The sequence below is a fragment of the Trifolium pratense genome, linkage group LG6 (genome assembly GCF_020283565.1).
Source record: "Trifolium pratense cultivar HEN17-A07 linkage group LG6, ARS_RC_1.1, whole genome shotgun sequence".
Classification (NCBI taxonomy): Eukaryota; Viridiplantae; Streptophyta; class Magnoliopsida; order Fabales; family Fabaceae; genus Trifolium; species Trifolium pratense.
In genome coordinates, this window is record NC_060064.1 from 37,349,850 (window position 1) to 37,376,698 (window position 26,849).

General features: G+C 33.6%; 1 protein-coding gene and 1 long non-coding RNA gene across 31 annotated transcripts; one reads left to right on the forward strand and one right to left on the reverse strand.

Annotated features, from left to right (window-relative positions):
- Positions 1-2,302: 2,302 nt before the first annotated feature.
- On the reverse strand, positions 2,303-6,324 carry LOC123892424. Its single transcript, XR_006803190.1, has 6 exons — positions 5,928-6,324; positions 5,654-5,774; positions 5,176-5,244; positions 4,934-5,059; positions 4,623-4,732; positions 2,303-2,394 (listed from the first exon to the last, which is right to left on the reverse strand). It is a non-coding gene; the product is annotated as an uncharacterized LOC123892424 (long non-coding RNA).
- Positions 6,325-9,673: 3,349 nt separating this feature from the next.
- LOC123889115 (pentatricopeptide repeat-containing protein At1g06270-like) lies at positions 9,674-14,825 on the forward strand. Of its 30 annotated transcripts, none has more exons than XM_045938336.1 (8): positions 9,694-9,887; positions 10,146-11,328; positions 12,325-12,414; positions 12,770-12,847; positions 12,960-13,543; positions 13,617-13,729; positions 13,815-13,962; positions 14,090-14,825. In XM_045938336.1, the coding sequence occupies exon 2, from the start codon at positions 10,159-10,161 to the stop codon at positions 11,233-11,235; it is 1,077 nt and encodes a 358-aa protein (XP_045794292.1). In that variant the 5' UTR covers positions 9,694-9,887; positions 10,146-10,158; the 3' UTR covers positions 11,236-11,328; positions 12,325-12,414; positions 12,770-12,847; positions 12,960-13,543; positions 13,617-13,729; positions 13,815-13,962; positions 14,090-14,825. The 30 variants fall into 30 exon arrangements, 27 of the variants coding, with proteins under 27 accessions (XP_045794286.1, XP_045794292.1, XP_045794272.1 ...); XM_045938316.1 differs by having other exon boundaries at positions 9,747-9,887; positions 12,960-13,093; positions 13,345-13,543; positions 13,617-13,962; XM_045938326.1 differs by having other exon boundaries at positions 9,747-9,887; positions 12,960-13,093.
- The last annotated feature ends 12,024 nt before the right edge of the window (positions 14,826-26,849 follow it).

Below are 26,849 nucleotides of genomic sequence, written 5' to 3' on the forward strand. Positions count from 1 at the left end.
CAAAGTGCTGAAAATATGGTAAATCCATTTCAGGGCTGTACAGAAGGTGCAGAAAGTAACACTGTTAATCAAGTTCATAAACAAATAGAGATGATTACGGGCCATTGACCCTCTTTTATACAAAAAAAATAGATGATTACTCCAAGTCTTCAACCTATTATAGATCCAAAATAAAATAAAAAAAAAAAAATCTAAGATTAAGGGTAAAAACAAGGTTGTCAAACTCAATTTTTTATCTCAAATCGTTTTGACTAGATGAAATCGAATCGTAAAGTTGACTAGTAAACTCGTACGATTTACCTCATTAAAATAATATTAAAATTATTATATAAATAAATGGTATATACTTATAAACAAAAACATACTAAAGCGACATAATAAAGTGTGGCTCAAATGATAGCTACTAGGGACATTATTGAAGTGGTCGGGGTTCGAACCCCGAATTTCATATTTCTCCGCATTTAAATGTGTGAGACTCTAGTCACTAAGCTACTTGACAAAAAAAAAACGACATAATAAAGTGTCATGCTTATATACTTGTAATCAAACAACTTAAATCATCCAACCAAATCATGAAAACATATAAAAAAATTATCCAAAAAAACAAGAGTTTATTAAGTTTCTAGAATTATTAAAAAATGAAATCAAACTCAAAAAGAAATAAGTTAATTTCTTTTTTTTTTAAAAAAAAAAAAACCAAAAGCGGAGTAGCAAAGATCTACTACCTCAAAACTTGCATTAATAGAAAAAGAAATAAAAACAAAAAGAGGAGGGAGACTATACCAAAACCTCCTTACATATTAATAAATCTATAATTGGGTCTACCAAGTCTATCCATATTAAAACTACCTCTGATATCTTGAGGGATACTATTCCACAGTTGTGGCTACTCTAGACTTAATCCAATATTTGCAAGGCCATCAGCACATTTGATATCTTCTCTATAAATGTGGGATATCATGAAGTTCATGGAAGCAACGATTTGAATACAATTATGTCATTTGTTCCTTAGTCTCCAAGGAACTAAAGAGGTTGCTTTGAAAGCCAACACAACCAAAGTGGAGTCAGTTTCAAGCCAAAGATTACTTCAATTGTTGTCCGCAGCTATTTCAACAGCTTTCATAGCCCCACACAATTCAGCAAAATAAGTTGTGTTTAGCCCTGTGTTTTCAGCAAAGCAACAGAGAAGTTCTGCATTGTGGTTCCTAAAAATGCCTCCACATGCTAACGAAGTAAGTGTTGAAGCACCATCCGAGTTGCATTTTACCAAGGTAACATAAGGAGGCCTCCAAATTACTTCCTTAATATCAGGGGCTTTAGGAGGGTGAATACCGATATTAAATTGCTTTGAAATTAACGATTCTTTGGTTTGTGATTGTGAGTCATTGTTGAAGTTGATGTCATCATTGAAGAAATTAACGAAATCTTCTATTTTCCGAGAGAAATTAGAGAAGGAATTTTGAGGGAAGCATAGAAGGTTTTGATTTTGGTTTTGGAGGAGAGGAGAATCAAAATTCATTTTTGGATGCACTTATTAGTACTTGGAGTTTTCTGTATATGCCTAATATTTTTCTTTCCTTTTATAGTCAAACAACTAATTGTGGTTGTGAGTGAGTATTGAAGTTTGAATGAAGATATTTGGGGACTTGGCTTATTTATATACTCATCTATAATCTATAATCTATAATCTATAATCTATAATATGTAAAAAGTCAGGCTTATTTGCCTTTCTCTCTCCTCTCCTCATTCAACCTCATTCCTCACATTTATTTCCCTTATGTGATATTAATTCATATTTTACGTTATATATTTCTCATTCCAAATGTGATATGTGATATTCATTTATTTCCCTTTTGTAAGAAGAGGACGAACCTGTTAATTGATTCAACATTTAATAGTGGATTTGTCCAATTACTCATTCCCCTATTCAATTTTGTCCATATCATGTTATCGTTTACTATTATTAAGGATCGCATCAATTTACAATTTTGACTAATAATATTAATGATAGTTTTTGTATATATGGTAATTTAAATAATGAGTAAACCATTCAAGTTGGTCAAACTATCATTAATCTCTCCAATTCCGTTTATGGTATTAGTATTACTATTTTACTATTATTATTATTATAGTAGGATTTTATTTTTTGACAAATATTAAAGATTTAATTGACTAGCAAACACTAAATAAAAAAATTATGAGTTTATGAAGATGCATGTTTTGGTTGTTATTGCACGCAGCCTTGATATATGGTACTTTATGGCATTAATTCTCTTCGCTGGATATCTGGAGAATGCAAAAGTTTCGGTTGATGCATTAAACCATTCACAAATTATTTTTGTACAGTCCAATCCATTTGCAGGTCTCAACTGATTTGATCCTTATCCAAGTGATCTGCAAGAATGAACATTATTGGCCTCATCTATACTCAGTGGTAAAGCAATATCCTTAGATAATTAAGTGTAATGAATGGGATTGATAGAGAAGTTTGGTAACAATATCGACATTTACTAACAAATCAGAAAATAGGGTATGCATTTATACTCATCTGATTCGGTTTTATTATATGATCATGATCGAATCAGAATTCATTAAGTCATATTTTATATGCATTAATATCATTCCATGTGTTTCTTATAAAAAATCAGAAACTAAAAGAGAGAATTTGAGTGACTTAATTATACTGAAAAGGGTATTATAAAATACCATTCAAGTTGGTCAAACAATATCAATCTCTCCAATTCCGTTCGTGAACCAAATAAAAAACAAAGCACGGGGAAAAATAAGGTAAACAAGGTAACTATAGTACACATTTTAATTTTATACAATATTCAGCCTAAAAAAATTTACGTACACATTTTTTTTTTACAATATTCAATAATTTCCTTCCTAAACTGATTTATATCACACAAATCCCGATCCTAAAAATTAGGCAATAAGTTATGCAGACACTAGAATTGCTCAACCCTTAATTCTATTTAAACGTGAAGACTTAACAAACATTCTACATCTCCTAGAACACTCACATAGTTTATTTTTTTCTTCAGCTTGCTACTATTTTTTTTTTCTTTCATTTTCCTATTTCCAATGGCACCAAAACACGATGCAATTTCTGAAATCACACCTGCTAAGGAGAATTGGAACATAATCGTCAGAGTCGTCCGTCTTTGGTATGTCAAAGATATAGCGAAAGACAAACTGCCATTCTCAATGGAGATGGTGCTCATGGATGCTAAAGTAATTATATTATTATTAATTTTACAAATTATTGATGCTTATTTATTAATATTATTATATATATATTTTGGACAAAACTTACATGCATTTCCATACATGCATTTCTTACTTTTCCACTCACAAAGAGGTGGTTATTTGTGTTTTTTCATTTTGAAAAAATAAAAGAAAATTATTTTTTAATAAAAAAACTACCTCTTTGTGAGAGGAAAAGTAAGAAATGCATGTATGAAAATGCATGTAAGTTTTGTCCATATATTTTTTACGGTGTACAATTTTGATTTTTTAAGTTTTATGTTTTTCATAGGGCGATCGCATTCTGAATTTCTTTTACAATTTTGATTTTTTAAGTTTTATGTTTTACGGTATACAATTTTGATTATTATATATATGTATGTTGTGATAGTGTTTGTCAGTCAAATTCAAATTCAGAAATTCAGCCTGACTGGTTTACTGTAGAATTTTTGAACGACATCAAGTGTTCAGGAATTCCTAATCACAGGTTAAAACTAAAAGTCGGTTGTCCTGCAATGCTTATGAGGAACATTGATCAAGCAGCTGGTTTGTGTAATGGCACTAGGCTAACTATAACTGAGTTGGGGAATAAATTTATTGGTGTAATAGTAATTACAGGAAAAAATGCAGGAGACAAGATATTTGTGTCAATGTTGAATTTGATCCCTAGCGATCCTGGACTACCATTTAAATTTAGGCGCAAACAGTTCCCACTGACTCTTTGTCTAGCAATGACTATAAACAAAAGTCAAGGTCAATCGCTATCACAGGTTGGTATATATCTTCCTAAGCCAGTATTTACTCACGGCCAGCTATATGTCGCATTATCAAGAGTCAAATCTAGAAAGGGTCTGAAGTTGCTCATACTCAATGAAGAAGGTGCAGTCTGCACTACCACTACAAATGTTGTTTATCGTGAGGTTTTTGATAATGTTTAGTTTACACTCATCTTCATTTAATTTAGGCCAATAGACTTATAATTATGTGATATTTATCGTCATATTTTTTATAATGTTTGGCTAAATGTCTTATTTTGTAGTTTATATTATAATTGTATCTGATATTTATTATCGGTTAATTTGTTTGTTAACGATTTCATTCATGTTTTCAATTAATAAGACATTATAATCCCCGCTAATGTTTTTCCACCTCATGTGCTTCAAAGTTTAGACTAATACAAATACTACTCAACATCCTAAGTTTTCAATTAACACTATGTTGTATATAAACTCATGATCGCAGCATCAAACCACACGAGCATGCCTTTTATGACATAGTGTTAAGTCAATGTTGTAATGACAACCATGGCAAATTTCGGCACTTATTAGTTAATCAAGATTAACTTCCTAATCCAAAATCATAGAAATCAGTACCTTCTTTTTACGGTATTCAGGTGCTACTGCTGATGCGGCTGCACCTCAGACTGCTAATAAACATCCCAAATCCGTGATTATCTAATCTGCCAAAATATTGCTCATCTTATCTGCATATAAATTAACCAAGAAAATAACACATAAATGTGAGATGAGCAGAAGATTTTAGATGAGGTGATTAAATATGGTTAATGATACATTTGATTTCTCTATTTGACATCTAAATATGTAAATTCCAGCTTGGTCGGATAAACGTTCAGAAATTGATTTAGTGGTCGATTTGATTTCAAATGCACAGAACCACATATTACCGTGTGACTCGATGCATTTGACAGTGGATGAGAGTTCCGCCGGGAAGGAATTCGAACGTTTTTCATTTTCCTCTCTTCATCTCCTCACTGCCGGCGCCGTTGGCACCGCACCTTCTTTCCCAGAATCTGTCCTCCCCATTCTAATGGTTATACTTTTGCAACCCAAGATGCAGTATAGAGAAAATTGAATGAAAAAGATGAAGAACTTCATAATTGCTAAGTGCAACCCATGAATTACTTACGTCCAGATGTATCACATAATACAATATCATAACCTTCCTGTTTTCCTCTTTTTACAGCCTGTGAAAGCACTGCAAATAATATAGAATTTACAAAATTTAGTATCCAAACCGTATATAACGTAAGGTTATGATAAAGAAACTAAATCAGGCTGTAAAATGCATCGAGTCTTGGTTATTCAATCATTTTCGTGAGTTCTCCACACAGAAAGATTGGTAGTACATATCAATATTAAATTGTTCAATTATAAAGTACGTGACTTCATTCCAATTAAAGACTAGCTAGCATTATTCTTTATATTTATTTTGACAATAGCATTATTTTGACAATATCATTATTGTTTATTTTAGGATAATCACCAAACCGTATATATAACAATAATAATAAGGATAATCACCAAATATTATCTAATTGAAGATTCTGGGAAACTCAAAAAGTAATGAACAGTCGGCTAGGAGTAAAAGCTAATTCTATTTGTACCTACTGATGCCTTCGCTTTCCCAGTTTCAGCCATAACAATCTCACACCCAGTCATTTCAGCCCATATTTCTAGCTGATCACTAGCAGCTGCTCTGAATGTATCACCAGCTGCCAACAATATCTGTTGAATTTTGATATGACCAAAAAAACATGTGACCCATAAATAAGTGATAGAATAAAATCTTGAGGAATTAAGCATCATAATACTTCATACAGTACAAAACATGCCCAAACTTGGGTTAATTTTAAATATTAAAAAAATTGAATTACTTACCCTTTTTCCTATCTCTAGGTTCAATTGATTTTTAAGGGCTGAGTTTAAATGGTATTTTGGGTTTAATCGATTGGGATTCTATGGGGTTTAGCGTATCAATGAGTTTCTGGGTGAGAGAGGATGGTGAGGAAAGGTCGAAGAAGAAGAAGAAGAAGAAGAAGAAGAAGAAGAAGAAGAAGAAGAAGAAGAAGAAGAAGAAGAAGAAGAAGAAGAAGGAGAAGAAGAAGGGTTCTTGATGGATTGAGAGTGACGACGGTGCAAAGAAAGTCGACGGTTTCTAGGTGGAGTGAGATTGAAGAAGATGAACATGGAAGGTGAGTGTAGGAAGGACGCAGGTGTGAGAGTAGAGGAAGAGAGGATAAAATTTTCTCTAAAAAAATTGATCTTTTTTTTATTACTATTCTGCACCCAAATGAAATATGAACTCATAACCATGTGTTTTTATCTTCTTTATCTATTTTTTTAAAAAAAATTAACGGTTTTATTTTAGTAGTTTATTTGGACAATTTATGAATTTTCCTTTTAATAATATCTATTGGAGATATATATATTATTGTAACTAATATAATGATTTTTAGTTTTCGACACAATTTATTTAGAAAATTTTAACTTCTACATGGTGACTTAATCGTAAATGTATTGATTTGATTTTTATTTATTTTAACAAATTTATTGATTTGATTTTAAAACACAAGTTTTACCAATTGTCAGTTGGTTCAGTGGTGATTGGCGCTGAATTTGGTAGGGACGACTGTGGTTCGATCCCCGCAACTGCGATCCGGAGGGGGTTGAAATCTCTTGATGTCAGAACTGACCCCGAACCAGATTAAACTGGTGGTGAAAAACCAAAAAAAAAAAACTTTGTCAACTAAAAATAATAATCAATATAGTTGATTATTACCGATTCGTCCTTAAATATATGATTCTTTTGAGAAATTTAAATATCTTAACTAAAATTAATATTTATTATATTCTTTTTTAATTAGATTATATTATCATTTAAAAACTATAGTCAAAACACAAATATATAATTCCTCCGGTCACATAGGCATTTCAAATTTTACTACATGTGTAGTGAACAAATTCCAGTGTGTTAAAAAAAATTAAAATTTTAGTCACTATTATAAGCAAAAGTTAAGTAAGTGCGATTTATATTGAACATATTGATTTATGCATGTTAAATTTATATTATTTTTTATTTTTAAATTTAAAATATATTAAAATGTTTTTTTTTTGTCATATTTTTCCCCGTGCTTGGCACGGGTCCGGATACTAGTTGAATCGAAGAGGAAACAAAAGGACCGAATAGATTGAGGGAGGGATGATTCATTTCAATTAAAAAATAATAATATATGAGTTATATATGAGTTATATTATTTGTTTGGGGGGCTTTTTTTTAAAAAAGTTTACACACGAGTCTATATTTTTACGTATATATTAAGAGACATGATTTATTTTTTTGTAATTTATACGGGGCCTACTATTTTTTTTTTTGTGATTCACGCAGGAAATATATTAAAATTGTACGTTTAATTTTCTGTAAAATAAAAAATCAGAGGTACAATTTTAATTGAATTGTATTTTAAAACTATTTTAATTGACTATATTTATATATTAATACGGGATCTTATTTTATTTTATTTTATTTTTGACAAATACGGGATCCTACTTTTTTTATGTTATAGTTTTTCATTTTAGAATGATGAAAATTTTAATATTAAAATGTTAATTTTTTAGTCTCATTTTACCCGTGCTTGGCACGGGTCCGGATACTAGTTTCAATTAAAAAATAATAATATATGAGTTAGGATCCGTTGACACCAGGTGTTAAAATTTAGTTTAACACCAAATCTCCACCCTTTATTTCATTTAATCCAAAGGCTTAAAACAATCATTAAAATAATTCATAAATTCAAAGATCATGTGATTAGTCTCACAATCTTTCCCTATAATATTTCATATATCTTTCCCAAAATAAAAGATTATGCATTATCATTAATTTTATTTATTTTTTCCAATATCTGTCCCAAAAAGAATCAAGATTATTGTTCTATCACCGCAAAAATATTTGTTACAAATCTCTCTGCAATTTTATCCCAGCACTATATTTTAACACCACTCTCGTGTAACATTTGTTCTATCATCCGATATGTTAATTTTTTTTTTTTTATATCTTATATTTGGAACTTAAGACTTTCTTGTTAATTAAAAGTTTTTGTACAAGCAATACACGAAGAGGTCAAGACTGAAACAAAGAGAACCCGCTGGAAAAACAAAAGAGGAAGCAACAACACTAAAACTCATCACCTCCCCAAAACAAAAGCAACCAAACAAACTAGAGTAGAGAAGCAAAAAAATAGGCCGAGAAAGCTCCAAAACAGCAACGAAACCAACCGCAGCCAGAACCAGAATTTTGCACCGAAAATTCAGCAATCAATTTCCAAAACAAAAAACTGGCAGGCATGGATGCTGATACAAAATTAGAGGAAACAACTAAAGAACGGTGATGATAATGAATTTTGTGTAGGTGATTGTTCCTCCCTATCAGTCCAGTGATAGATAAAGAGAGATGAGGCAAATCAAATATGCTATTTAGGGAAAGATTGTGAGACTAATCACATGATCTTTGAATTTATGAATTATTTTAATGATTGTTTTAGACCTTTGGATTAAATGAAATAAAGGGTGGAGATTTGGTGTCAAACTAAATTTTGACACCTGGTGTCAACGGATCCTAACTCATAATATATAGTACTAAAATTTGGCTGTGGTTAAAGAATGGACCTATAACACCTAAATTAAAATCTCTAGTAGTATATAGTGTAGTGCAGGTGCAAATGTTGGACAGTGAAGTTTTTTTTTTTTTTTTTTTTTTGGTACATTGGACAGTGAAGTTTTACTAGATTGAATCGGTATATTATGTATTCACTTTGACAAGCATTAACGAGTAATTGACGATTACAATTGTTTTGAACTCTTTGACATCATTGTGAAAAAAATAGTGGAACCGTTTCGTATTCAAGCACAATCTCTCAAGGGATATGATGGAGATAATGGCTGTGAATGCCAAAGAGGTGTTGACTATTGGTGGGATGGAAGAAGTTAGAACAACAGTTTTTGAGTTAACATTTTAATAACAGGGTACTACTCCGTCTCATAATATAGGCAAAAAAAATATTTTCACACTTATTAAGAAAAGTAAAATATGATAATTTCAAGGTTGACTTTTTGTGTGTTTGTTGAAATAAGTTTCATGGGAAGATGTAAAAACAGTTTTTATTGGTTATTGATTATAGGAAAAAGAAGAGAGAGAGTAAATTAAGTAAAAGTTTATTTTGAAAATGATAAAAGTTAGTTTTTTTGCTTATAATTTGGGACATGAAAAAGTGATTTTTTTTGCTTATAATATGGGACGGAGGGAGTAAGTTATTTTCAAAGAGGGGGTGACGTGGATCAACGAGGGAGCAAGTGTTCAAAATACATACATGCCCGATCAAAGATGTGTGTTTTGATATTTTTAGACATGCGAAAATTTCTGCGAAGAAAGAAGTATAAATGAACTTCTTGATTGACTCACAAGATGAGAGATCGACACTTCAACCTGCGAATATGTTGGTGTATGATTAGGTAGGCGAAAAACATGTTTGTATAGATTTAACCGAAAATTTTCCACCTGTATAATTAAAAATTGAAGATTTTAGTGTGGGATGGACAACCTCGCCTAATTCCAATTATTTCAAAAAATTAATCTCAACTCCTAAATTTTGTCCACCGAAGAACACGTTAAAATGAGCAAGTCTGTTCCTCAATAAATATCGATTGTTTATTTCCCACTCACAATCACAATCACAATCACAATCCTTGCCTCCTCATTTACTCCCTCTTCTCCACTCCACGGTCTCCACCCCATTTCTTCGGCGCTCAACAACCAAATCTCCTTTCTCTGCACGTTCACTTCAGGTATTTTCTTCCTCTCATTTTTTCATCTTCAATCTCTCCATTTCCATATATCGTTATTAGATCTAACACATTCTCGCTCTTTCCTTTCGATTCCGTTCGTTTTCTTAGATCTTTGCGTTTCAATTACACATACATCATCGATATTCATTCATTCATTGTTAGTTATTCATAAATTATTCCTCTGATTTTGATAATCTTAGATCAATATTGCACGATCCTTATTTGATTAATTAAAACATATTATTTTTTTAATCTTAGATCAATACTGCGAATGTGTCACAAAGTGCTCCAGTACTCTATTAGTGTATCAATACTGGAGATTGGAGAAGCAATGTGCCATAGACTTGTTCGTCATTTCTTCCTTAGTCTGAACCAATGTTCTTCACTTCATTCAGCTTCTTCTTCACTGCAAAAGCTTGAACAGACTGTTAGAGCTGAAGTAGAAGCCAAAAACTATGTTAAAATTCCTGATATCATTTCCACTGTGTTGTCTCGATCCCAAAATTCAAATCCTTTCTTTTTTTTATCGTCTTTTCCGCAGAACTTACAAGTGCAAATTGTTGATGAAATGATGCAATCTTTTATATCCATCAGACCACGCTATAAGCCCCGGCTAACCTATTCCTACCTTCTTTCCTACACCCTCCAAAGTTCTCACCCCCTTCCTCTTGCACTCGCTATCCTACAACGGACTCTACGTTCTGGTTGCTTACCAGTTCCTCAGACTCATGTTCTCCTCTCATCTGCTTGGTTGGACCGGCGATGTCTGTCGCATTCTGTGGCTAATATTTTACTCGAGATGCAATCAATTGGATATCATCCTGACTGTGGTACTTGTAATTATCTACTATCATCTCTTTGTGCTGTTGATCAGTTAGTGGAGGCAGTTAATGTGTTGAAGGGTATGGGTGGAGCAGGATGTATTCCCGATTCAAATAGTTACGACATTGTAATTGGTGCAATGTGCAAAGCTCGAAGGACTTCTGACGCTCAAGATTTAATGAAGCAAATGGTGGAGAAATATGGTTTGACCCCAGACCATGGAACAGTGGTGAAATTCTTGACAGCATTACGGACAAACAAGGAGATATGGAAAGCTGTTGAGGTGATTGAGTTCCTGGAGAAAGAGGGAAACTCTGTCGGATTTGAGAGTTATGAGTTGGTGGTTGAAGGTTGCTTGGCGAGACGTGAGTATGTTTTGGCTGCAAAGGTTGTTATGGGGATGACAGAAAGAGGTTTTATACCGTATATCAAGGTGAGGCTGAAGATAATTGAAGGTTTGGCGAGCATCGATGAGTGGAAGATAGCTTGTGCTGTGAGAGAAAGATTTGCAAAACTTAAATCTTAGCTGTTAAGTTATTTATAGTGAGCCTAGTTCGGTTCTTAAAGCTGAAGCAGAGAGTTGCAGCTCTTGGATCTCAGATTTGCCAATCAATTGGAGGTATGATCTCTTAAATTAAAGCTTGGAAAAGAAGTGAGCATATACAGGAACAGGTTTTATCGAGTTGTAGAATTAAAGTTCCTTAGGCTGACTTTGATTGTTGTATTATATTAAAATTAAAATAATTCAGCTGTATAGTATATTTCGACACAAGAAAATGGAGTAACTTTATGTGTATTAGTTAAACACCCTCCCCAAAAGGAAACAGTCTAATAATATCAATTGCACAGATTATAATGTGGTCAGAAATTTCATGTAATTTATGCTTTATTGTTCCAGTTTCCAGTCATCTTTCTGTTTCTAGGGAATGATCATTGCCATTGCATGATTTCTGTATAGCATGCTAACCTTATAATCAACTTCGCTTTATTTGGTTGAATATTTTATTTTATTTTTTGAATAATTTATTTGGCTGAAATCCATATACTTGACACATAGAAACAGAAAAATGATCACTGTAGATTGTAGTTAGCTATGCCACGTCGGATTGAAAATTGGTGGGCCATGCTCTTCTATTTTTGCAAGTTTATATCTTTTCTTTCTTATTTTTTTTTCCTGCCGCTAGAGGAAGCTATGTATCCATAGACCGGCGGTTGCTAGATTCCGACTCAGAAGATTCAATGAATCTGGTCTTTTTGTATCGTTTTTTTATTGATTAGTCTGATGGGTTCATCTGGTGTAGTTTCATATGGTGGAGGTCGAATTGCATGTTCTTATTTTCCCCCCTAATCAAGTTTAGAATCGTTTTGAATTTTGAATTATGTATAATTTTCCCTCCTGGTTGAATTTCCTCTGATCCACTTGTCTATAAATTGGGGATGGGTAAGAGTTGCAATGCACAAATTGAGACCAACAGAGTATAGTTAGGGTTTTAGAGAGGTTAGTGATTTTTACAATTCTATCTTATATCTTTGGTTGTAATTTCATTGATGGTTGGTTATATCTTTATTTACACATGTATTCTGCATATTCTGATTTGTTGATTATTGTTCATAGATGGTTATACCTTTATTGATTGTTGCTGAAGATGTGGAAAGTGATGCCCTTGCAATTCTTATCCTAAATTAGCTTCGCGCTGGAATCAAGGTTTGTTTTCCCTATCTGTAGCATATTAGTTCTAAGGTACTTTAAAATTTTGGATTCTTAGTTTTGCTTATTTGATTTGGTATTTGTTGCATGGTCTTACTCTTAGGTATGTGCAGTTGGGTTTTGGTAACAATTTTGCTTATTGTTAATTTTAATGCACGGTTGGGTTTTGGTACTCTTTATTGGTTAATGTTCATGAATTTTTGGTTTTGGTAAAGGATGCAGACTTTCCTTGAGTTATTTGGATTAGCTAAAATTAATTTTTCACTAATTCCTCAACATGTTTAGCATTATAATATGAGAATACAAGGTCAAATAATGTAGACAACCTAAACTAAGTTTCTTAATCTTTTAGATTACAATTTCCAAAGATGACACTGTCATTCTTGACGGTGCCGGTGATAAGAAAGCTATCGAGGAAAGATGTGAGCAGGTTTGTTTGAATCTCCTATTCAATTTGATTTTACCATTTTCATATAGAAATAGGTCTGGTTTTTCATTGATGTTTCTTATGAAGTGTTTCATGTGATGGGTTTTGTTTACAGATTAGGTCGGCGGTTGAAAATAGTACTTCAGATTATGACAAGGAGAAATTGCAGGAAAGATTGGCCAAGCTTTCTGGTGGTGCTAGGGATGGTAAGATTACTAAAATGGTCGTCGTTGAGCTTACTGATCATAGGTAAATGTTATATTTATAGTGTAATCATCGCAAATTTTATTTTGCAGTATTATAATTGTTTTGTTTAATTTTGGTCATAGTTATGATAAACAGTGGTAAGTGTGAATGTGCTTTGTTTGGTGATTAGGTTGACGAGTTGAACAAGAAAATGGGGAAAACTTGCAAAATTTAAAATTTTTAGAGATAATGTATTATTATATTTGAATTAGTAACTTCTCAAATTTTCCACTGATTGAATTAGTTGTGTCCAGACAAAGCATCCATCCAAAATGTCATTAACACTACAAGGATATTGATTAATCCAGATATACCTGAGGTCGAAGCATTCAAGAACATGTTTGTTTCATTTCTAATAAATTATTGATGTTGAGTGATCGTGTAGTTGTGTTTGTCTTTGATAAAGATGTTCAGAATTTGGCTGTGGAGACTTGTCCTCTTTTGTTATCAATGGTGGGTTGTGAAATCTTTATTTTTCTGGTTATAGCTGTTCATATTTAAAGACATTGTATAATGTGTTTTGCAGGGAGAGAGCTCTTCCTTATATCCAGATGAGATGGAGTGCTTTTACGGTGATGCAACGAAGTTGGTGTTGTGAACATGTTCTTTGACGAGTTTATCCCAAATGTTGATAACTTTGTTGGTATCTTGAATCTCTAATTTAAATCTGTTGTGTATTGTTTCATCGTTTGATTTATCTGCTGATTATGGTATACTCAAACAGATTGAAACTCCAAATTATGAGTCTATCAAAGAGGAGTTGAGTGAAGGCCAAATTCTTTATTATTCTTTCTTTTTTTTTTTTGGTCAAGAAATTCTTTATTATTCTTCCTGTGAATCTAAAGAACCTGCTGATGGTGATGTTGATTCAGGTCTGTCTTCCTAATTTGTTGATGGACGAGTGCGTAAAAATGTATTGTATATTTTTTATATTAGTTTGTATCATTAATTTGTTTGAGTTAATAAATATCAATTTATGTCTTATTTATTTTTATGCAGGTGTCATTTGCAAACCAAGTGGACAATGGAGATAAGAGTAGAACTCCATTTCCAGGTCATTCTTGCTTCCAACGTGAAAGAAGAAACTCAAAGAATGGCATGTCAACCTATATTGAGAAGTTTGTTTATTCTAGGAGGAAAACCTGTGTTAAAAGAAAGCTTAGGTTTAGGTTTGATGATAATGGTGAAGATGCTATGAACAAGAGCAAAAAAAAAAACATATTTTAGTGAAAATAAATTTGTTAAGGAAGGAGTGTGAGAAGAAAAAAGAACTATCACATGAAAGTTGAGCATTTTAAACCTCAATTGCATGGCCTATAGTTTGGATTATACGCTGGTACACTCAACTTCAAATGATCTCCAATGCAGGAGGCATTTGTATATGATACAGGCAGCAATTGGTCTATTCCCAGCAAAGCCTAGATGTTTTGCAATACATCTAATGAGCAACTCTTGGTTCTCCTGTTGTTTCTCATTCAGTGACTTCTGTGGTTTATCCTCCACCTCAGCGGATTCCCTTTCCCTTTGGTTCATTGATGAGCTATGGCATATGTAGTGTTCTCATCTATGTCATATAGCTAAGTTAGAATTTGGTTTAAGTTAATTTGAAGAAATGTAATGTAGTTTATTTCCAGGGTGCTATTGAATGGAGTCATGTTATTGAAGTTGTTTGAAGACGATGACATTCTTGAAAATGCAATTGATGGAAAGCAAAATAACAGTGAGTTTTTTTTTTGAACAAAATTGTGTTTATATGATATCAATTCCATCACCTATCTATAGAATTTATAGCCCTTATTTGCAGGAGTACTTTGACTAAGAGTTGAAATTGAGCATTTAATTTCTTATTCAATTTAGTGGTATGCCCTGCACAATAAATATTACTACTTTAAGTAGTTACTGGAAACTGTTTGTTTGGTGTTGCTCCAAAGAATAAAAATCATCAAATATGTTTTAAAACTATAATGACTGTAATTAAAAAACTTAAGTAGGAAAACTAGTGATAACACATATTTAACGTTGCAATCACAAAAAATTTACAAGAGTGGTACTAAAGTAGGAAATTTAGATCCATAGTTTAGTGACCAAAACTATAATTTTTTGGTATGTCCTTCTCACTGCATTTGATGTTAATAACACTAGTAGAATTATCACTTATTACTAAAAATGTTTACATCAGTGGAAGAAATACCAGATGTAAAAAGTAACATGAAGTACTATTTACATCTGGTTTCAATTGTAATTGATGTGAAAAATACATAGACACAACTTATTACATCTGATCAAAATATCCCCAGATGAAAAGCTAAACGCGGTGGCAATCCTGTAATTATTGCGACAATTGTCTAAAATAAGTTTACATCTAGCCCATTATATGCCCAGATATAAAAAGTCTTAAATGATTTTTTTTATTTGAATGGAAATTATTATAATCTTCTCTCATCAGCTTCACGCACGAAAAAAAAAAAAAACCTAATCTTCTCTCATCAGCTTCACGCACGCAAAGACCAAACCGAACCCTAGCTTTCAATTCACCAAATCGATCGAACTCGTTCAAGAAATCTTCTCTGTTTCAGCAAATCGTTCACCCTCTCACTCGATGGAACTCGTTCTCTCTCTCTCTCTTGTTGAATCTAAGAAGACTCTAGATGGTTAATTCATATTGTGAATAAGCTGACTTGGTGTGCAAGCTAGCAAAAGTGAAAGTGTAACTAATTGCTTGAGAAGCAAGTTAGTTAGTTTGTTAATAGAGTTTGTTAGATTCAGTTAGTTTTTGATTTACCTAGGTTGTTAGAGTGTTTTAGAGTCAGTTAGGAAGTTGTTAGTTGGTTAGGGCCTAAGAGAATCATCAACCATTGTGATGATCTAGTATAAATAATTGGCTCATGATTAGTGATTGTAATCAACTACTTTTCCCCATTGTGGATGAATAAAACTGATTCTATTTTTCCTAATCATCTTCTTCTTCCTCTGTTAAACAAGTGCTTTTCTTCCTTTCCATTCATTCACCAACAAGCCTGGTTCGTGCTTTAACCATGGCAACCTTCAACAATGGTCAATTCCCTGCGAATCTTCTAGTCTTGGATGGAAAGAATTATGATAATTGGAGCAAACAGATGAAAGTCTTGTTCAATTATCAAGATGTGATGGATCAAGTGATTAATGGTGTGGAATCACTCTCAGAAGGTGCAACAGAGGTTCAAAGAACTCAACACAAAGAATTGAAGAAGAAAGACTACAAGGCATTGTTCATAATCCATCAAAGTGTAAGCCCTGATATCTTTGAAAAGGTTGGAGATTGTGAATCAGCTAAGCAAGCTTGGGATATCTTGGCTACAGCTTATGCTGGAGATCAGAAGGTGAAGAAAGTGAAGCTACAAACCCTAAGAAGCAAGTTTGCACAGCTACAAATGGAAGAGAAGGAAACTGTAAGTGAATTCTTTACAAAGATTGCAAAATTAGTTAATGAAATGAAAGCATGTGGTGAAATTGTGTCTGGTACAATGAGAGTTGAAAAGATATTGAGATCTTTAACTCCTAAGTTTGACTATGTGGTAGCTGCTATAGAAGAGTCTAAGGATCTTGACAGTATCAAGGTTGAGGAACTGCAAGGGTCTTTAGAAGCACATGAGCAAAGGATGAATCAGAGAAATTCTGATAAATCCAATGGTGAGGTAGCATTACAAGTTCAACAGGGTAACAAGAATAAGAAAGGAAAGGGAAAATGGCAAGGCAATAAGGGAAAAGATAGTTATCAGAATGGAAATGGAAAAGAGAATCAAGATACCAAAGGAGGTGGAAATCAGAAGAAACAGTTCAATGGTGGTAGAGGTGGTTACAATGGAGGTGGAAGAGGTGGAAGAGGTGGCAGAGGTGGAAGAGGCAAGTTTGATAAGAAACACATTCAATGCTATAATTGCCAAAATTATGGTCATTTTGCAGATGAATGTAGGTTCAGAGAGGAATCAAGTGATGCTGAAGCCAAAATGGCTAGAAATTATGATGATGATGAAGGCTCAGTTATGCTTCTTGTAACTACAAAAGATGAAAGTGACCTTCAAGAGAAGTGGTATCTTGATACTGGATGTACAACACACATGACAGGGAGGAAAGATTGGTTCACAAGCTTAAAGGCTACTCAGAATCACAATGTTAAGTTTGCAGACAATAGCAGCCTTGCAGTACAAGCTATTGGTGATGTAACCATCAAAAGAAAGGATGGCAAGTGTTCAGTGATTTCTGGTGTATTGTACATACCAGGTATGAAATGTAATCTACTCAGTATAGGCCAATTGCTAGAGAAAGATTACAGAATTGTAATGGAGAATAGGTTGCTGAAAGTGTACAACACTAAAGGTAACTTGATGTTAAAAACTGAAATGTCAAAGAATAGGACATTCAAGATTGGGCTCAATGTTCTGAATCACAAGTGCTTGATGACTGCATCAAGCAGAGAAGAATGGAGATGGCACTATAGAATGGGGCACTTGAATTTCAAGGACCTCAGCTTACTGCAAAAATCAAAGATGGTGACAGGCTTGCCAAGCCTGCAAGTGCCTGAAGAGATTTGTGAAGAGTGTGTGCAGTCAAAGCAGCACAGAGGAAGCTTCAGCAAGCATGCAGCAAGTAAAACCAATGGTGTACTTGAAGTGGTGTATTCAGATGTATGTGGTCCAATGCAAGTGAATTCAATTGGAGGTAACAGGTATTTTGTAAGTTTCATAGATGACTTTAGCAGAAAACTATGGACTTACTTGATAAGTAAGAAAAGTGATGTGTTTGAAATTTTTAAGAAATTTAAAGCTACAGTTGAAAGACAAAGTGGTAAGAGACTCAAAACCCTAAGAACAGATGGGGGTGAAGAGTATGTATCACATGAATTTACAAAATACTGTGACAATGAAGGCATTGTACATGACATAGTCCCACCATATACTCCACAGCAAAATGGGACTGCTGAAAGAAAAAATAGAACTATAATGGATATGGTGAGATGTATGTTGAAGGGAAAGCATTTACCTAAAGAGTTATGGGGTGAAGCAGTTTCTACTGTTACTTACACATTGAACAGATGCCCTACAAAGAGATTGAAGGGTATCACACCAGAGGAATGTTGGTTAGGACACAAGCCAAATGTGAATCATATGAGAGTGTTTGGTTCACTAGCCTTCAGACACACACCTGATCAATTGAGAAAGAAGCTGGATGATAAGTCAACAATGATGATATTGGTTGGTTATCACTCAACTGGAGGTTACAAACTCTATGATCCAATCAACAACAATGTGGTGATCAGTAGAGATGTAATAATTGATGAGCTTAAGGAATGGGACTGGAACACTAATGACAGAAAGAAGTCAACTAGTGTGATGATTGAAGAGATGAGTGAAGAACAAGTAAATCAACCAGTTCCTGAGGTGAGAAGATCAAACAGGCCTAGAGTTCTACCAGCAAGACTACAAGAATGTGAAATGAACTCAGATGGTCAAGTGAATAATGATGGTGAGTTGATCCATTTAGCATTCATGGCTGAATCTGAACCAATTGATGTGCATAGTGCTCTACAAAGTGAAAAGTGGAGATGTGCTATGAAAGAAGAATTGGATTCAATTGAAAGCAATCAAACATGGGAGCTGGTGGATCTTCCACAGAGAAAGAAAGCAATAGATGTAAAGTGGGTTTACAAGCTGAAAGTGAACTCAAAGGGTGAAATAACCAGATACAAAGCAAGACTAGTGGCAAAGGGATTTCTTCAGAAAGAAGGTATTGACTATGATGAAGTATTTGCACATGTTACTAGAATGGAAACAATTAGGTTAGTAACTGCTCTTGCTAACCTAAATGATTGGCCAATGTATCAAATGGATGTGAAGTCAGCATTTCTGAATGGTCCTATAGAAGAGGAAGTGTATGTTGCCCAGCCACCTGGTTATGAAGTGAAAGGTCAAGAGCTTAAGGTGTATAAGCTTAAGAAGGCACTCTATGGTCTGAAACAAGCTCCAAGAGCCTGGAACAAAAGGATTGACAAATTCTTAAATGAAATAGGATTTAAGAAATGTGTCACAGAACATGGAGTGTATGTCAAGAAAGATGCTGCAAAGGGAGTCATTATAATTTGTCTATATGTAGATGATTTGCTTATCACAGGAAGCAATGAATCTTATATTAGTGAGTTCAAGGGTGACTTGAAGGAAGAGTTTGAAATGACAGATCTAGGCCTCATGACATATTTTCTAGGCATTGAGTTTCTGAGGAATGAACAAGGAATCTTAATGCACCAGACTATATATGCATCAGAGATTTTGAAGAAATTTGAGATGGACAATTGCAATGTTGCATTGTCACCTGCTGAGCCAAGGTCACAGCTAACTAAGTGTGCAGAAGAAGAGGATGTAGACCCTACATTCTATAGAAAGCTGATTGGTTCTCTGAGGTATTTGTGCAATACAAGGCCAGACTTGGCTTACAGTGTAGGGATTGCTAGCAGGTTCATGGAAAGGCCTAAAGGTTCACACTTGATTGCAGTGAAAAGAATACTTAGATATGTGAAAGGGACCATAAACTATGGTATTATGTTCCCTGCAAGTGATAGAGGCAAAGAATGCAAGCTGATAGGCTACACAGATTCAAATTGGTGTGGTGATCATGAAGATAGAAAATCAACAGCTGGCTATATGTTTTTCTATGGTGGATCACCAATATCATGGTGTTCAAAGAAGGAACCTGTAGTGGCCTTATCCTCATGTGAGGCTGAATATATAGCAGCATCACTCAGCACTTGTCAAGCCATTTGGTTGAAAAACCTAATTGAGGAAATCAGTCAAGACAGGTGTGAAACTGTTACTTTGAAGATTGATAATGTGTCTGCTATCAATCTTGCAAAGAACCCTATTGCTCATGGAAGAAGCAAGCATATAGAGCTAAGGTTCCATTACTTAAGAGAACAGGTAAGCAATGGTAACTTGGCCCTAATGCACTGCAGAAGTGATGAGCAAGTTGCAGACTTGTTAACCAAGGCTGTAACAGTGCAGGTGTTTGAAAAATTGAGAAGTGAAATGGGAATTGAGACAGTGGACAACATGAATTAAGGGGGTGTGTTGAATCTAAGAAGACTCTAGATGGTTAATTCATATTGTGAATAAGCTGACTTGGTGTGCATGCTAGCAAAAGTGAAAGTGTAACTAATTGCTTGAGAAGCAAGTTAGTTAGTTTGTTAATAGAGTTTGTTAGATTCAGTTAGTTTTTGATTTACCTAGGTTGTTAGAGTGTTTTAGAGTCAGTTAGGAAGTTGTTAGTTGGTTAGGGCCTAAGAGAATCATCAACCATTGTGATGATCTAGTATAAATAATTGGCTCATGATTAGTGATTGTAATCAACTACTTTTCCCCATTGTGGATGAATAAAACTGATTCTATTTTTCCTAATCATCTTCTTCTTCTTCCTCTGTTAAACAAGTGCTTTTCTTCCTTTCCATTCATTCACCATTGTTGCAGCAACAAGGATTGTAGATCCTGCAGAAACTGTGCTCATTGGCTTGGCCAAAGTGACAGTGCAGCGCGCGCGTGTTTCCTTGATTGCTTGCTTGTCTGCTAGGCCTGTGCAGGCCAAAGTGTGTTAAGAGAAAAGCTTTAGCTGCGCCAACATCTCTCTCTCTCTCTCAATCATTCTCTCGAACCCTACCCTCCGATCTGTTTCACCGAATCACAAATTCCAATCCCTAATTGAAGAATCAAGGCTTACTGAACCCAAATCGAAGCTCAGTGAAACGAATCGAAGCTCTTAGCTCGTTCCGCTCCCTCCGACCGAAAACACGAACAGATACTGAATCTATTCTCATACTGATTCTATTCTCAAATTTGTTTATGTTTTCTATGTTTTCTTACTTGCCTCAAAACTCATACGTATATAATAGTTTGGAGTATGTCTCTGTTTGGTACATTTGTTGCTGTGGTTTTCTTAAAAATGGTGTAGGAGTTAGTGATTAAAATTTAGAGAATATAAGGGAATGTAGTGCTTTTAATATGTGATACTGGTTGCAGTAAATATCAATTTTTGAATGAATTTTCTTGGTTATTAATTTCTAATGCTATTCAAATTTTCAATAAGAGCAGTGCTATTTACTACGAATGGTTAATTCACGAATCCTGCGAATGCCTACTATGCGTGTGCACCGTGTGGTGTTTCACTACTTCTTTTTTATCTTTTTTAAATAATTACTTATTATATTTTGATGCGGTGCCAAAAAGCTCTTCCACTATGTGGTTGTAACCCGTCTCTCCCGAAAAGCTATTTCCAGTTTTCCACAGATCTAACATCCTTGGAATGTGTTTTGGTTCTTTTGGATAGCCACTACCAATAAAACTTGTTTTGCTGCCACCATTTTTGCCTGATATCACTAATCTCTTCTTTATGCTTACTTTCAACTTTTACAAGCTTCTTTTTTTCTTACCATAAGGTTTTCATGGCTAATCCTTATGACTAGTAGTTAAAGACAATCACAAATGACAACTGAAGGAAAATATATGAAAGAGAGAAAGAGAGGAAAGAATAACAACAGGAAAGCCCAATTAAAGAGTCATCATGGGGAAGCAACAGGGGAGTAGAAAGTGATTTTATTTTATTTTTGGAAAATGCTAAACAGTGCCCCGGGCACTAGTTAAGCATGTTAAAATAGAATTTCTGTCTTGAAATGCGTGTATTTAATATAAATTTTATTTTTTATTTCCTTTTTAGGTATGCTTAACAAGTGCCCGGGGGCACCGTTTAGCATGACCCTTTATTTTTTTACAAAATTATTGAGGTGAGGAAGGTTGAAGATACACAACACTTCATGGGCCCCACAATCTTTTGGAAATTTAACTGGTTAAATGAAACACATCACCGAATCGTGGAATTCGTGGTTGAAATTTTCGTTGCATTAAGCATTATTCTTTCAATAATCAGGTATGTGATACACTGGTTCGTTACTCACTCTTCATTTTGAACCCTAAAACCCCTAATTTATATTTCTTGCTTTTCATTGATTCTTCATTGTTTCACTGTTCTTTGTTTTAGGGGACAAGCCAAAGGATCAGAAACCATTTTGAACCCTAAATTATTTTTTTATATTATCATATAAAAAAATAATTTTGTTTCAAAAGACCTCACTTTAAAATTTGTTTTAGACTTCATTTAGTGTTGAACCGACCCTGCACTTGAGATACTTTTAACATCTATCTTTCTAGTCTCTGACTTTTCATGACCATTACTGGATTAGATAAAAAGAGATCAAGAGACTCTTTGAGTCACATCTTCGTCCAAAACTCTAATTAAGGTGGAGTTTAACCCTCAACTTTTTTATTTAATGCGAAACTTTTTTAATTCACACTTGAAATATCACAATATTAAAGTTCTTCAAAAAAAAAAATATCACAATATTAATCTTATATAATATTTATATAAACATTTAATACTTATTTTTGCCGACAAAAGTAATTAGTATTCTCTCCGCTCCCGTTCTTTTAGAATTAGACATATGAATTAAGAAATAATGAATTTGGCTAAATTCAGTTTTTTTTACACTTAATTTATTAAAAAAGAATAAAATACAATTTTTTTTACATGTGATTTTCTTCTAAATGTGACATTATTTTGGTGCATGACTAATTTTCTAATGGAATAATTTGTTGCTAGGAGTCTCGTATTAAATACATAAGCCCTAATATCTATTCATATATAAATATGGTTAGACAGTTATGTTTACACTAGTACAGAAAATATTTTTTACATCTGGCCAAAAACTCATTTTACATCTGAAGCCTGTCAGATGTAGACGCACAAGATGTAGTAAGTTTACGCGTTTTACATCTGACTTACGCCAGATGTAAAATCAACACTTTTTACCTCTGTTCTCGTGCTTCAGCTGACCATTTTTTCAATTATTTTTTTAAAAAAATTAAATTGGACTTTTGACATCTGGCCAAGATTTCCACCAGATGTGAAATCCTCACTTCTTTTTTTTTTTTTTTTTAAACAATATCCTGCATTTGTATATTAAAAATGCTGCGTTTTTTTTTTAAAAAAAAAAATCTAACCCACAGGCCAGCAAGATATATATATATATATATATAAACATAACAGCTAGAACCATCCAAAATTAAAAATCAAGCCATAACAAGGCAAATATAAGTAATGAAATACATATTCTGATATGTATATCAAAACAGCATTACAATATTCTTGGCAAAGAGGTACAATATGTTTGGAAAAACAATATAAAAAGATAGTATGTGAAAGTTAAATCAAAACAGTATTACAATATGTTTGTGAAAGTTCAGGGCAATATTGTGCAAGTGCAAGCAAACAAGTACATAATTTTCAATCTACATACTTAAATATCATGACACTTAACTCCAAATTAATCATGTTGGCGCGCAATAACAATAACAATTCTAAATAAGATGTTCAACTTACATCAAAATAATGTTTGCACACAAGATACTCATGGAGCTTGCCTTTCTCCAGCCAAAACTAGACAACATCATGCTTGTCCTTTGCATAATTTTTTCACCTATTATAACAAAAAGCAAATTATATAGATGAACAATATATTACCAGAATACAAGCCAACCCTGAATAATTGACATCTAAAAGGAATCTTTATTCAATGTGTAGGGTTAAGAAACCACAAAATTAGGTAAATTAATTGAAAAAGTGAAATCAACTGATGTCAAATAAAAGAACTACAGAGATGTCAAATAAGACATGGAGTAGCTTATTCAATACTTCATAGCTCTCACTTTCCCTCCATAGACATTAGTTAACTGCAACACTATCACTCACCTATCACGACTAAGCAGTTACTGCCATAAGACATTGCAACTTCAATTGACAATAAAATTAGGAATATTTTGAACTGAATCTGAGTGAATTCAATTGATATTAATATACAGGCACAGAGAAAACAACATTCAAACTTCAAAGATCCATTACGTCAAACAAAAAACTAAGATGTCATGGGTCAGAAGAAGAGGACAAAAAGCTCAACTAACAGGTTAAATATGAATACCCTAAATATTTACTCACCAAGATTAAATGTTATAGCACTTATAAGCCAACACATTCAGAACATAAAACAAATGAAATTTCGAACTAGCAAAATAACATGAAAAGTTTAATTTAGAACCGAATGACATAGAAAACAATGTGTCTTAAAGTGGAGTCATTACCTCTGAACTAAGTACAGAGATTATGTAACCAAACACCGCCAATTGAAACATCTTGTAATAGCAAACAGATTAAGCAATGATAGGTGAGTGAAAGAGAATTACTTAATGTGAAAGAGGAGGAGAATAAAGTCTCTGCTCGAAATCCTCCCTCCTTATCAGATGAACAAAACTCATGAAAGTAGCATACTGAAATTCTGGTATAGCAGAACCAGATGTTGTATAGAATGTCGAGACATCTGATCTGACATGAATAACACGGCAAGGCATATAACATTAAAAAAACGGATACTGAGGAATAATGTTCGATCAGATGTTCCAACATTCAATATAAAGAGAATGTCATACTTAATGTTGGAACATCTTACGCAACATAATAAAATCAACAAGTAAATAAACTGCACAGGAAATTGTTAACCCAGTTCAGCCAATCTGCCTACTCTGGGGGATACCAATCCAGGAAGGAAATCCACTAATAGCTCTAGTCACTAAGACCTCCAGCAAACCCTTTGAATTTACGTCTTACACTAAGACCTCCAGCAAACCCTCGGTTTACGTCTTACACTAAGACCTCCAGCAAACCTTAGGTTTACGTCTTATGACCTCGACACTACTCATGCAACTTCTGCCTAGGAACTCCTAGACATGAGATCCCATCTCACTTCCACACAACCAACACAACCTGTGTTGTTCATATAATGTTGAATACAGTGTGGTGACAATCACCATGACATATTTTACTCTTGCTTAAAAGCTTCAAGTAAATCACACACAGTTAACTCCGTACTTCAAAGCATAGGAGTAACCTTAAAACATTACAACTCAATAAAACACCGTCCTACTCAAGTATTAAACCAATACGTGAGAGGCTCACAAACACTATCTCCTTGCTTAAAAGCTTCAGAGATATTACAAAACTCTACTCATTACCTAAAGGTTTCTGAGTGAGGACATAGTGACCATCTCACAACCCGAGTGGTTCACTTACACCAACTCTCCTAGAGAGTGGCTCAAATACACGAAACCCTAAAGACTACATCTTTGATGAACAATGGTTTCGGTTAATAAAATATTGGCCTTGAGTCTTCTTTATATAGACAGAGCTAGCACGCTCCTGATCTTCCAAGATAACCTTCAGAACACAGCTGGTCTTTGAGTCACGTCCGGCTAAGCAAATCAGACCTTAATAAAAACTTTCCTAAAATGGTTGATCCTCTTTAGGAAATAAACAATGTGTTAATCATTCCATTAAGTCATGATAAGAACATATCTTCACTAATAACGTCTTGATCAGATCAAATCTTGATATACACGTTTGTAGAGTGGATTTCCATATATAGTAGATACGTGTAATAAATGCGCGAGATTTGGGCAATCTGACTGTTGTACCCAAACATGTTTAAACATTTGGTCCAACATTTTTTGTACCCAACATGTTGAAACATTTGGTCCAACATCTTGCTTGTATATTTGTTTTAGCAAAATGAGGCCAACACACAAATATCCAACACCTACCTTTCTCAAAACTAAACGAATTGTTCACAGTGCTACCTTGGAAACCAGAGCACTCCACAGTTCTGCCACAATTAGTTATATCATTTAAATAGAAGTCAACAGAAAGAATCTTGAAAAACCAAAGCTCTTCTCAAAGAGACATAGATAAAAGTAACTACATCAATATTGTAATGCCACTATCTAATAGAGGAGAATCACAGCTACCACGTTGGCTCATGAGCTTGTTGAGGCTTTGCTTCCTGCAACTCTATAAGCTAGACTCATTTATATTATCATAATAAATTTTATTTAACATTAATTTCTTTTTCAATACATTTTTTTGTTAGAACTTTTTCAATACATTTAATATTTGTTGAGATGTTGATGAATTAAAATAAAATTTTATTAATTCTAGTTCCAATAAAGAGAGATTTAAAGGTCATAGTTGTTTGAATTCTTTAAAAGTTACAAAGTTGTTGTCTCATTTTTATCACGGGACCACTAATCTTATAGACCTTTTTGTTTTTCTCAGTGGGGTTTTTTTTTTCTACTCTAAACAAAAATGAGCTTATGACTTATGAGGTATTTTTTTTCTTAGTATATTTTTTTAAAATATTTTGGGAGTTTAAAACTCTTGCTTGAGTTACCTTACCTTTGGGCCATCCCTGCTCAAGTGGCAGAATAAGAATCTATAAATTTAATATCATAATTTTTTAAGTAAAAATATGCAGTAGAATATACAATGCTCAAACTTACCTTTTTTTTAATTTAGGGTTAAGTAGTTTAGTGGTTAGAAATTTCACCCTTAAGGTAAAAAGTGGGATGACCAGAGTTCGAACATCGACCCATACATATATAATATAATGTCATACTAACTGAATTAAGCTCACAGAACTCAGACTTATTTATTTAGTTGCTATTCATGTAATATATTTCTACCGAACACAATGATCTATTTGGGAAATCCAAACATTTTTAATACACACACAACTAAGCGACTTACAACAAAGTTACAGCAAAATGAAGAAACCAAATAACGTGATTCAACAGTTATTTACAAT